The following is a 13,982-nucleotide window of genomic DNA, read 5'->3' on the forward strand; positions in this document are numbered from 1 at the left end:
AACTTCTCCCATCTCATTGAAAAGTGAGAAGGGAAAAGTGGAAAGGGAAGGAATAAGCTAAGCGGAAGGGAATACGGGAACTGGGAGGGAAAGGGGTAAGATAGGGGGAGGAACTCTAAGGCGGGGGGAGGGATATTAAAAAGGGAGGGCTGTGAGAAGCAAGGGGTGCTCACAAGCTTAATACTTGGAAGGGGGGGAAAGGGGAAAGAAGGGAGGAAAGCATAAACCGGGGTTAACAAGATGGCAAGTAATACAGAATTGGTCATTCTAACCATAAACGTGAACGGGGTAAACTCCCCCATAAAGAGGAAGCGGTTAGCAGAATGGATTAAAAGCCAGAATCCTACAATATGTTGTTTACAGGAAACACACCTGAAGCGGGGAGATACATGCAGGTTAAAGGTAAAAGGTTGGAGCAAAATCTACTATGCTTCAGGTGAAGTCAAAAAAGCAGGGGTAGCCATCCTGATCTCAGATCAAGCTAAAGCAAAAATTGACCTAATTAAAAGAGATAAGGAAGGACACTATATCTTGCTAAAGGGTAGCATGGATAATGAAGCACTATCTATATTAAACATATATGCACCAAGTGGGGTAGCATCTAAATTCTTAAAAGAGAAACTAAGAGAGCTGCAAGAAGAAATAGACAGTAAAACTATAATAGTGGGAGATCTTAACCTTGCACTCTCAGAATTAGATAAATCAAACCACAAAATAAATAAGAAAGAAGTCAAAGAGGTAAATAGAATACTAGAAAAGTTAGATATGATAGATCTCTGGAGAAAATGTAATGGAGACAGAAAGGAATACACTTTCTTTTCAGCAGTTCATGGAACCTATACAAAAATTGACCATATATTAGGACATAAAAACCTCAAACTCAAATGTAGTAAGGCAGAAATAGTAAATGCATCCTTTTCAGACCACGATGCAATGAAAATTACATTCAACAAAAAAGCAGGGGAAGTAGACCAAAAAATAATTGGAAACTAAATAATCTCATACTAAAGAATGATTGGGTGAAACAGCAAATCATAGACATAATTAATAACTTCACCCAAGAAAACGATAATAATGAGACATCATACCAAAATGTATGGGATGCAGCCAAAGCGGTAATAAGGGGAAATTTCATATCTCTAGAGGCCTATTTGTATAAAATAGAGAAAGAGAAGGTCAATGAATTGGGTTTGCAATTAAAAATGCTAGAAAAGGAACAAATTAAAAACCCCCAGTCAAACACTAAACTTGAAATTCTAAAAGTAAAAGGTGAGATCAATAAAATTGAAAGTAAAAAAACTATTGAATTGATTAATAAAACTAAGAGTTGGTTCTATGAAAAAACCAACAAAATAGACAAACCCTTAGTAAATCTGATTAAAAAAAGGAAAGAGGAAAATCAAATTGTTAGTCTTAAAAATGAAAAGGGAGAACTCACCACTAACGAAGAGGAAATTAGAGCAATAATTAGGAGTTACTTTGCCCAACTTTATGCCAATAAATTCGACAATTTAAATGAAATAGAAAAATACCTCCAAAAATACAGCTTGCCCAAACTAACAGAGGAAGAAGTAAATATCCTAAACAGTCCCATCTCAGAAAAAGAAATAGAACAAACTATCAATCAACTCCCTAAGAAAAAATCCCCAGGACCAGATGGATTTACATGTGAATTCTACCAAACATTTAAAGAACAATTAACTCCAATGTTATATAAACTATTTGAAAAAATAGGGATTGAAGGAGTCCTACCAAACTCCTTTTATGACACAGATATGGTACTGATACCTAAACCAGGTAGGCTGAAAACAGAGAAAGAAAATTATAGACCAATCTCCCTAATGAATATTGATGCTAAAATCTTAAATAAAATATTAGCAAAAAGATTACAGAAAATTGTCACCAGGATAATACACTATGACCAAGTAGGATTTATACCAGGAATGCAGGGCTGGTTCAATATTAGGAAAACTATTAGCATAATCGACTATATCAATAACCAAACAAACAAAAACCATATGATCATCTCAATGGATGCAGAAAAAGCATTTGATAAAATCCAACATCCATTCCTAATAAAAACACTTGAGAGCATAGGAATAAATGGACTTTTCCTTAAAATAGTCAGGAGCATATATTTAAAACCATCAGTAAGCATCATATGCAATGGGGAAAAACTGGAACCTTTCCCAGTAAGATCTGGAGTGAAGCAAGGTTGCCCACTATCACCATTATTATTTAATATCGTATTAGAAACACTAGCCTCGGCAATAAGAGTCGAGAAAGATATAAAAGGAATTAGAGTAGGCAATGAGGAAACCAAACTATCACTCTTTGCAGATGATATGATGGTATACCTAGAGAACCCCAGAGATTCTACCAAAAAGCTATTGGAAATAATTCATAATTTTAGCAAAGTAGCTGGCTACAAAATAAATCCCCATAAATCCTCAGCATTTTTATACATCACCAACAAAACCCAACAGCAAGAGATACAAAGAGAAATTCCATTCAGAATAACTGTTGATACCATAAAATATTTGGGAATCTATCTACCAAAGGAAAGTCAGGAATTATATGAGCAAAATTATAAAAAAGTCTCCACACAAATAAAGTCAGACTTAAATAATTGGAAAAATATTAAGTGCTCTTGGATCGGCCGAGCGAACATAATAAAGATGACAATACTCCCTAAACTAATCTATTTATTTAGTGCTATACCAATCAGACTTCCAAGAAAATATTTTATTGATCTAGAAAAAATAACAACAAAATTCATATGGAACAATAAAAAGTCGAGAATCTCAAGGGAATTAATGAAAAAAAAATCAAATGAAGGTGGCCTAGCTGTACCTGATCTAAAATTATATTATAAAGCAGCAGTCACCAAAACCATTTGGTATTGGCTAAGAAATAGATTAGTGGATCAGTGGAAAAGGCTAGGCTCACAAGACAGAATAGTCAATTATAGCAATCTAGTGTTTGACAAACCCAAAGCCCCTAAGTTCTGGGAAAAGAATTCATTATTTGATAAAAACTGCTGGGATAATTGGAAATTAGTATGGCAGAAATTAGGCATGGACCCACACTTAACACCATATACCAAGATAAGATCAAATTGGGTCTATGACCTAGGCATAAAGAACGAGATTATAAATAAATTAGAGGAACATAGAATAGTTTATCTCTCAGACTTGTGGAGGAGAAAGAAATTTGTGACCAAAGATGAACTAGAGACCATTACTGATCACAAAATAGAAAATTTCGATTACATCAAATTAAAAAGCCTTTGTACAAATAAAACTAATGCAAACAAGATTAGAAGGGAAGCAACAAACTGGGAAAACATTTTCACAGTTAAAGGTTCTGATAAAGGCCTCATTTCCAAAATATATAGAGAACTGACTCAAATTTATAAGAAATCAAGCCATTCTCCAATTGATAAATGGTCAAAGGATATGAACAGACAATTTTCAGAGGATGAGATTGAAACTATTACCACTCATATGAAAGAGTGTTCCAAATCATTATTGATCAGAGAAATGCAAATTAAGACAACTCTGAGATACCACTACACACCTGTCAGATTGGCTAAGATGACAGGAAAAAATAATGATGAATGTTGGAGGGGATGCGGGAAAACTGGGACACTAATGCATTGTTGGTGGAGTTGTGAACGAATCCAACCATCCTGGAGAGCAATCTGGAATTATGCCCAAAAAATTATCAAATTGTGCATACCCTTTGATCCAGCAGTGTTTCTATTGGGCTTATATCCCAAAGAAATACTAAAGAAGGGAAAGGGACCTGTATGTGCCAAAATGTTTGTAGCAGCCCTGTTTGTAGTGGCTAAAAACTGGAAAATGAATGGATGCCCATCAATTGGAGAATGGCTGGGTAAATTGTAGTATATGAATGTTATGGAATATTATTGTTCTGTAAGAAATGACCAGCAGGATGAATACAGAGAGGACTGGCGAGACTTACATGAGCTGATGCTAAGTGAAATGAGCAGAACCAGGAGATCATTATACACTTTGACAACGATATTGTATGAGGACATATTTTGATGGAAGTGGATTTCTTTGACAAAGAGACCTGAGTTTCAATTGATAAATGACGGACAAAAGCAGCTACACCCAAAGAAAGAACACTGGGAAACGACTGTAAACTATCTGCATTTTTGTTTTTCTTCCCGGATTATTTATACCTTCTGAATCCAATTCTCCGTACGCAACAAGAGAACTGTTCGGTTCTGCAAACATATATTGTATCTAGGATATACTGCAACATATCCAACATATAAAGGACTGCTTGCCATCTAGGGGAGGGGGTGGAGGGAGGGAGGGGAAAAAAAAAATCGGAACATAAACGAGTGTCAATTTAATGTAATTATTAAATAAAAAATTAAAAAAAAAAAAACAATCCAACCCAAAGTAGAAAATTTACTTTAATAAAAATATTTTTTTCTTAAAAAAAAAAAAAAAAAAAGAAGAAGTAGGATTGAACAGAGGAATTAGGAGATGATATGGGGAGGTATAAGGAGAAAAATATGAGGCATAGTGCCATTGTGGACCCAAAGGAAGATAGCAGCCATAGCTTGGCCCATAAGTAGATTTTATAGAGAAAATTTAACCTCAGGGACATGACTGGGATTTCTGATAGGGTGTGGCAATGTGAGACTGCTGGAGATCTCTTAAAGAGGTTGGGTCTCAGGGATTTGACATAACTTGTTTTTCAAACTGGACAACTAACCCAGAGAGTGGGGCCCCATTAAGATTCATGGCCCCATGAAGTTAAGCTGATATCACTGCCTTCTTCCTCAGGGATCAATTTTTCTCTGTCCAACACAGGACCCCATCACTCTGATCTGTTTAAAAGTCCCTAAAAAATTCATAAATAGGCTGACTTGTGTCCACTAAACATTTTTTCTCTCCATTGGCCCCATAGTGGTACATCTTAATCTTTTCAATCCCCTTGCTAATTTTTCCAATTCTCTCTTTTGTTCAATCCAAATTCCCTATTTCTGCCCTTGATCCTGTTCCCACTTGTTTCCTCTGGGAGGATGCCCCTTTGGTTATCTCCTCTCTCATCTGAAATACCCACTGGAATGGATAAAGTACCAGCCCTGAAGTCAGGAGGACCTGTGTTCAAATCTGTCCTCAGACACTTCCTAGCCGTGTGACCCTGGGCAAGTCACTTAATTCCAATGGCCTCAGCAAAAAACAAAACCAAAAAAACCCCAGTAACTCCTTTTTGTGGTAAGATGCCTACAGCACCTGCCTCTGTCTATCCCACTATCATTTTACCTTTTCTCTTATAACCAAACCCTAAAAGCTTTCTACATTTATTGTCCCTACTCTTACTTTTCTGGTTAACCCTTTTAGAGCCCAGCTTCTTAAATTGAACTGAATTGAATGTGGGGGATCATGAAATTATGAATATCATTTGATCATTATTCTTATGAAAGTAAGAAAGGTTAGTAAATGGTTGATTTCTATAACTTATTTTATGCCCACAATCATGTAAAAATTTCTTGGGCAAAAAGGTATGAATGGAGAAAGTTTTAAGAAGCCCAACTTTAGAGGTAATCACATAATGAAGTAGAAAAATGACAAATATTCTTGACAAAGAATAGTTAGGTCCCAATCCCAGCTCTGTTATTTCTACTTATGTGAGACCAGACAAGTTTTATAAAGAACCTAGTCCAAAAGCAGTTTCCTCTTTAAAATGAGGTGGGGGTGAAGAGGGATTGGATGAGACCCTTTAATATCTCTTTCAGCTCTAAATTATTTTTGCAATACAATTAGACAACCTGTTTTCTTAAAAGATCACTACCATTGTTCTCCAATGTTAAAACTCTCTTCTCAGTTCTTAATGACCTCTTTGAAGCTCTGGAAATAGGTGACTTCTTCCTTGACATTTTCCTCTGACATTACTCTTTCCTAGTACCATTCTTTTCACTCCTGATTGCATCTTCTTAGTATTATCCACATCCATTGATCTCATAAATCTTCGCAGCTTTCTTAATATTGTGTCCTGATGATGCTGATCTCATGTCTGTTTATGTCCACTCAACATGCTACCCATTTCATGCCCTCATTGCCCAGACACTTGTAATAACATTTAAGTTTTCTTGCCTCTAATCTCTCCACAAAGCTGCCAAAATGATTTATCTGAAGCACAGAACATATCTCCCCTAACCAACATGTTTTAGCTTCACTGGGTAAAATCTAAATTTAGCAATTGAAGCCCTTGATATTCTTGGTCCAATCTCTTTTTCCCCTGAAATTTCTGCACTTAATTCTAACTTCCTTGCTATTCCCAGTATGGAATATCTCATCATTTCCTTTCTGTGCCTCTGCACAGGCTGTCCTCCATGACCTGGATATTTTCCTTCCTTAGTTCACATGCCACCTCCTACCTTGTAATTCTCCCAATATTTTAATGTTACAGTTGTTATACTTATTTACTTATTCTATATTTTGTTAGAATCTTTACAAGGTGTTAAGTCACTAGAATTGATAGAAACAATGCTTATGTTTACACCTTTGAGAGTTCACACATTAGTTCACAAATTTGGGAGATTTACAAAGTCAGGATTCAGTATGAGATTCAAGTTTACACCTCCCACAATCCCATTCTCGGAGGAGGAGTCAACCTTTGAGTTTACACCTCTAAAAGAGCATAAAAGGAGCTGAGTCAGTGAGTTGAAGAGATTGACAGCCAGAATTCAGATGAGAAGAGTAGAACCAAGATTGAGAGAGCTGGAGGCTGAAGCTGGCAGACAAACTGCAAGAGCTCTTGGAACCAAGGAGGGAGATAGGCCTCCAAGAAAACTAACCGGGCTTATTTTGAAGGAGACAATAAAGGATTTCAACTTTTAACACCTGGCTGCATTTGAGGTGATTATTACTTGAACTGAAACTAAGGCTGCCTCCAGAAAACCTCCCCAAGAAATCTGCTCCCAGAGAGAAAGATCATATTTTAGAACACCACAGGATTTCTATATATGCATGTAAGTATACATGTATTTCCCTCCCTAATCTTGAGCATACGTTTTTTGGAGGATGGGAGGGGCATTGGGGCACTCTTTTATACCCAGCACTTAGCATAAGATGAACTCTTGATAAATATACTTGAACTGAACTGAAATTAAGTTTGCTCATTTCTTAAAAATACAAATCCTCTCACCTCTATAAAATAGTAATAAAATTTTCTTGCTTTTAACATTGTTAGAAATTTTCTATTTGATCCTTTTAACAAAAGGCTTTTCACATTTATTTAAGTTTTTAAAGTATGGTCTTCTATGTATTCACTTATGTTCCTAAATCCTCCAGTAAAAATTTAAGCCCTTTGAAAGTTTGGTCTGTCCTTTTTTAATCTCTAATGCCATATGGCAAAGCTTCTTAAAAGTGGGAACTGCAAAATTATGACTTGTCTACATATGTTTGGTTTGTATGTCTATTTTATATACATTCAGGGGTGCAGAAAAATTTCTCAGGCAAAAGGGGATCACAAGTAGAAAAAATTTAAGAAGCCCTGTCTTATAGTACATAAGGAAAACACTTAGCAAATGTGTATATTCAAAAAGCCAAATGAATCTATAGTCTTTTTCAATGTGGGTTATTCTCTCCAATGATGTAAATCATAATTTATATGTGTCTACCTTGTAGCTACCTTGCACAAATCTTTTCCATGTCCTCCCATAAATCTGCTACATGACATGCTGGTAGTCTTCCCTACTTTTATAGATACAGAAAAGATACAAGTCTGTCCTTTATATCTTATCTCTGTAACATGATCAGTCCAAATTCCAATGCCTGTTAAAGGTATAACTAGTTCAACCATTATCCCTATTTTGTAGAAGAGGAAAATGATTTGCCCATACAGCTAGTAAATTTTGACTACAAAACCAATGTTCTTATCACTGACACACTTGCAGTAATCCTTAGAGAAAAACTCAAGGGGTTCTAATAGGCAATAAAATAAATATTATGTTTGGTTCCTTCAACTATTGTTGAACTATTGTAAAAAGTTCAACACTAGTCATCTCAGCTTATATCCAAATATCTGCAATTTCTGTTGAAATTATACAGAACAAGTGGCTAAAATAAATTTCATTTAGGGTCCTTCCCCCACTTGGAATTAGGGAAAAAACTCTTAAAATATTAATTTGACCCTTTCTAATCTTTTAGATGCTGCAGTATAAAAACTGTCTACAAACCCAAGAAGTAGTATGATATAAATGACTTTGGTTTGGGGATTAGAAGATCTGCACTGAAAAGTCTAAGGTCTACCACTACCAGTGTGAACTTAGGCATGTCATTTAACTATTCTGAGCCTCAGTTTCCTCATCTGTAAAATGGGATAATTCTTCTAATACCTTATACTGTTTTTTTGAGGGTCAAATGACAATATATAAAATATTTCATGAACTGCCATTAAGTGACTAATTTACAATAAAGCTAAGCTTTATAGTTTTGTTTTGAAGTCCTATTTTGTTATTAGAATTACTTGTTACTATTAAAAAAATTTAAACTATGCCCTTTGCTGTAGCAAAACATTTTAACATGGTACATCAAAGCTTCTTAAACTATAAGTTACAATCCCATGTGGCATCACATGACAATGTGGGGACTGTGAAAAATTTCGCACAGTAAAAGATTTCTGAATATGATGACCAAAAATTAATTCAAAATCACACACATAATGAATATGAGATGTTTCTGACAGCTCTTTGCCTGTTTTGTATCACATAATTTTGCTGCAGCCTTGGTTCTGAACACATAATACACACATTTTGAATGTCCAAAAAAACCCTGCCAGAAATACCTCATCTTAGATTCAAGATAGGGGTCACATAAAAATTTCTCAGGCAAAAAGGGGTCATGAGTGGAAAAAGTTTAAGAAGTCCTATGGTACATGACTGTCTGCCATATATGAGTTAAATATAATCATATTTTACTTCCTAAAAATTGTATTTAACCCCACTGATTAAGTTAACTTGAAAATCCCAAAAAACTAGGCTCTTATGGCTTTCTATAGGTATATGAATATTTTAATTGTGCTCTTACAATTTATTAATTTTTTTTTAATGATTATACAGTATTCAAGCATGTCTCAATGGAGTCAGTTAAGTCTTTTAAAGATCATGTGTCCTCTAGGTCTGCAGTGTTTTCATTATCATTTGCAACAAGAGCCTCTCTGTTCTCATAAGTCCAGAAGCCATTCAGATCAATTAGGATGGTAGTGACAGTGTCTCCTTGATTACTGCTGATTAAATCTTGAAGGGATATTTTCAAGGGATCCTTAGGTTTCACCATGTCAAAAATTTCATCCTGTAAATGTGGAAAGATACAATAAAACATGACCACTGGATTGATTTTACTCAATTTGTATGACTAGTAAATAAAAAATATGGATTGTGAATTACCCTTGTTTTTAGCAATTTCTTTTGTTTATTTCACTAAATTTAACAAATAATCCAAATAACTATTTTATTCATGAAGTAGGGAGAGGGAAGGAGAGGAGAAAAAGAACCCTATGACTGAATATCATTATAGTTAAGTGACTGGCAAAGCCAAGACTAGATTTCAGGTCTAAATTCTAGTCTACTCAAAAAGCAACTAGTGAATTGAGAAGATTTTTGGTCTGAGATTCCATTAGCAGTACTCACCTCACCAAACAATTAATATTCATTTGATCAAAGACAGATCAATATAAAACATGATTTTCAACAAATAATAATCATATAAATGAAGGAGCCAAGATTAATAGTAAAGCATCTACTTTACCCTTTTATAATTTAAAATAAAGCCACGGGACTTTATAAACGATAAGTAGTAATCGAACTTCATTATTTAGATTATTAAATGGAGTAAGGGCAAGACTATATATATTTTTAAATCTACATATATACTTCCCAAGTATACTTTGGTAGTTTTCTACAAATCAAAAGCAGATACAGAATCTCAGAAGCATCACAGAATGAAATGGAACCTTACATTTACAAAAAGTTGGTATTAGATTTAGATTAGTTGGATTTAGTGAAATGTATTTCTTTTTAACTTGAAGTAGTGGGTAGATCTGTGAAACCATAGCCCTAGATTTAGGCTGGCTACAGTTTTTTTTTTTTTTAAATTGCCAGATATTAATGTACTTGTAACAAAATTTCAAATGTGTAATGGTGAAACTAGGTTTTGATACAGAAAATAAGCTGGTTTGTTGAGAATACGGTTCTGAAGAGTAATGCTCTAAAAATACTGGGTAGCCCATATAGCTAAATTATTCTGGAAAAAAATACCAATTGCTCAAAATAAGAACCAACAATAAGAAAATAATCTAATCATTAAATTTAGTTAGAAGTATCCTATAATTTTGCTCCATTTAATAAAAAGATAGTGATAATGAATACAACAAAAGGAAATTCAGTTTAAGCTACTGAAACCTGAGTAAGTCTAACAGCATAATAAACAGATCCATCTAATTATTAATCAGTCTTTCACTGATAGAAAAAAATTGTTATTTGAATAGCTTCCAAATATCACAATTTAGCTTCTAAAAAATACACTATTAAAAATTTCCTATCATAATAAAAATGAAATTTAACCTCAATTCAAATATTTTTACTCTTTCTTATTTCTATATGGTGATCAATTCACTTTCATAACATGGTTCTATAGAAATTGAAAAGAAGAAGTAACCTTAACATCTTGAAATGAGACAGGATCTTGTCCATGGATTTTCATTAATTCTTGTATAGCCTGCATTAAGAGAAAATAAATGTGCAAAAACAAAAAATACATAAATTAAAAAATAAATCTTGACTGAAAAGTGAAAAATTAGCAGTGTTTAATCTGATTCAGTATGCCTTTCATTTTAAAATATAAAGAGAATGTGTGAATACTCACTCTACAGTAAGAAAAGACAGATCATATTGTCTGCTATTCTAGCTGTGGAATGAGTATGGTCCTCATGGCAGCAGTAAGAAAGCACTCATGTCCACAGATTCTATGATAGAATGCTAGCTAAGAGTTCTCTGAAAAAGGCTATGTATTTATAGCTTATACTTAATCCATCTGGACAATAATATCCTAACTATTGAAAATCAAAACCAATCCCAAGTCTGATAAAATTAGAAGCCAGAGAAAAATCATATTAAAGAAGCATAAGTGCTAAAAAAAAATTCTTTAATAAAGATCTATAGATATCAAACAAAGGTTAGTCTTGTATAGTAATAAATCCTAACTGATCACAATATTTCTATATATTCCTTTATTTGGAAGCTGCCTATAGAGCAAAAAATAATGCAGACATGTGGCTGGATCAATGTCTGCCAAAACTGATATTCACTACTAGGATTGGAGTATCCCCCTCACTTTAAAAAATAACAAAACATATCTTTGATCAAAATTACAGTGGTTAACAAATTAAACTAAATATAAACTGTTAAATAGCAAAGTATTGATGTAAACATTTATAAAACTACGATCTAAGCTGACATATATTCACAATATACATCCACAAGAGAGACTTACCCTGAAGAAATAATTAAGGGAAAAGACATTCAGGTATCCTCTGTTCTCTATATCAAGCAATTTGAAAATATATTGCAATGCAGCAGGTTCTTTTCGGTTTTCTAATGCAAGCACAAAGTCTAGATAGGTTTTATAATCCTATGAAGAAAGGAAATAATATTAAATTAGGATATACAAATAGAATTAAGAAACCTCAAGGACTGGGACTTATTTGGATTTGTTTTTGTACCCCTAGTGCTTAGTTTAATGCTTTATACATTACAGGTGCTTAATAAATATTTGACTGGTTGAATTCAGGACTGATTTTTCCAAGCGAGTACATGATAAAATTATTTTGCAATGAGTGAAGGTAAGAGTTTAAACATTACTTTAAACTCAGTGGGAAATAACTATTATAGTCATAAATTTAATTCTATCTTCGAGTACACATTAATAGTTAATCCTGGATAGTTGATGGGCACACTTAACTATTTCCAATCAGACTATCTTAGTCATATCATATCTGCTTTTCATTTTTAAAAGGGAAAATAAGTTAGTGACTGAATTCTCACAGTGAAATAGACAATAGACTTAAATTTCTTAATCTGAATTTCTGCTGTGTATTAATTCTGAATCAAATTAAACTAAGAAGAAAATCTGTCACAGAAAACTGTTTATATAACACTGTTAAGTGTTTAAAATCACAGCAGAAAATTTGAATCAATCCCTTTGAATAGTCTAAAAAATTAAGAGTCTATTAAAATAATTATATGGAATCTATGCAATTTTCCATAGTGACAAGGAAAACTTTTCTGATCCCTGCAAATGTTGATTCTCCCGGTTCCATCCCAAGAAAAAGAGAATAGAATAAGTATAGCCTGAATCCCTCATTTCAGAGTGATTATCAAAAAATTGTTTTGACATGGTAAAGGAAGATGAAATATATGAGAGCTACTTAGTGAAAATAAAATAATTATATATGTAAAAATCTTTGAAAAATGAAAAGTATTAAGGATTCAGACCTGTAAAATCACAAACAAAGGAATCAAATTAGCCTATCATTACTATGTAACTGAATCCAGTTTCTGCTTTGGTTTATTCACTCCAAATCATTACAAACTCTATACTGCTAATTGCTATGGTTATAGGAATTACACAGCAAAAGCTATCACTGTCTTTTCCTTCATCCCTTTGCAATCAACCACAATTAAATCCATTCTTTAGCTAAGAGCTGTTTCAGTTGTAAGACAAAGCTTTTTAGGAGCAGCTAGGTAGCACAGTGGATAGAGTACAAGCCCTAAAGGTAGGAGGACCTAAGTTCAAATTTGACCTCAGATACTTAACATTTCCTAGCTGTGTTCCTAGATTCCTGGGCAAGTCATTTAACCCCAACTGCCTCAGAAAAAAAGAGAGAGAGAGAGAGAGAGAGAGAGAGAGAGAGAGAGAGAGAGAGAGAAGAAGAGGGAGAGGGAGAGGAGAGGGAGAGAAAGAGAGGGCTTTTTGCATACTATTCATGTTGTTTCTCAACAATTACTAAGATGGAATATTTTTCAGTCTCCTTCAATGTTGTTATCCTAAGGAATGTAGAGTTAAATTTTTATACAATTAGACTTTTTATTTTTGACATCCCTGAAGTTCTTTGATATGCTGAAGGGATAACACAGCCTTTGTTTCTTCATAGCCCCAACCACTTAGTAGCATAACAAATAAAAAACATAACATTAAATGAATTGTGCTATTTAATTTTCTTTGATTTAAATGAGGTCATTTTCTAAAACCATTTTCGTCCTTTATCTCTTCTTTCACAAAACAAAACAAAACAAAACAAAAAATCCATTCCTGTATACTTCCCTACCTACTAATCACTGCTCTGTCATCGAACATCTGAATAAATTTAATCAATGGTCTTTTCTCACTCTTTTGAGTTCTCTGCTGCTTCTGACATGGCAGAACCCCTCTTTTATGATGATTTCCAATTTAGAGATAATGTTTAATATTTTATCACTACTTACGAATTTCTTTTGTGAGATTACCACAATGGATGGATGCCATCCATGCCTTGCTCCTTCATACAGATATTCACTAGTGCTCTTTCTTAAGCCTTATTGTCTAACACCTTCTATCTTGGTGGTCTCATTAGTTAAGAGTCAATTAACCTTGCAGAGATAACTGTGTGTGTGTGTGTGTATGATACATATATATATATTTAACCATTTCTTTCCTGAGTTCCATTTCTGTACTACCCATTGAGTACTACTCATTTCTACCTGGATATATCACAGATACCTCAAATTCAGGATATATAAAAATCAAACTATTTTAAAAGGGTTAAACTGGGAGATAAAGAGTTTGCTTTTACAAGTCAGGAGATGGAGTGTCCTATTGAAGGCTAATTCCATTGGATGATAGATTTGAGATAAAGGACTTTTTTCATCCAAACTCACATACCAATTAAACAATACA

The 13,982-nt window shown here is 33.8% G+C and overlaps 1 protein-coding gene across 4 annotated transcripts in view; it reads right to left on the reverse strand.

Moving 5' to 3' along the window:
• Positions 1-9,039: 9,039 nt before the first annotated feature.
• PPP2R3C (protein phosphatase 2 regulatory subunit B''gamma) overlaps positions 9,040-13,982 on the reverse strand; it is a 33,728-nt gene continuing 28,785 nt past the window's right edge. For all 4 annotated transcript variants that reach the window (XM_051978040.1, XM_051978039.1, XM_051978042.1 and 1 more), the window contains 3 exons: positions 11,541-11,678; positions 10,707-10,766; positions 9,040-9,341 (listed from right to left, as the gene is read on the reverse strand). In XM_051978040.1, coding sequence (XP_051834000.1) covers positions 9,153-9,341; positions 10,707-10,766; positions 11,541-11,678 — 387 coding nt within the window. In that variant the 3' untranslated portion in view covers positions 9,040-9,152. The remainder of the gene's footprint in view (positions 9,342-10,706; positions 10,767-11,540; positions 11,679-13,982) is intronic.

Source organism: Antechinus flavipes, chromosome 2 (genome assembly GCF_016432865.1).
Source record: "Antechinus flavipes isolate AdamAnt ecotype Samford, QLD, Australia chromosome 2, AdamAnt_v2, whole genome shotgun sequence".
NCBI lineage: Eukaryota > Metazoa > Chordata > Mammalia > Dasyuromorphia > Dasyuridae > Antechinus > Antechinus flavipes.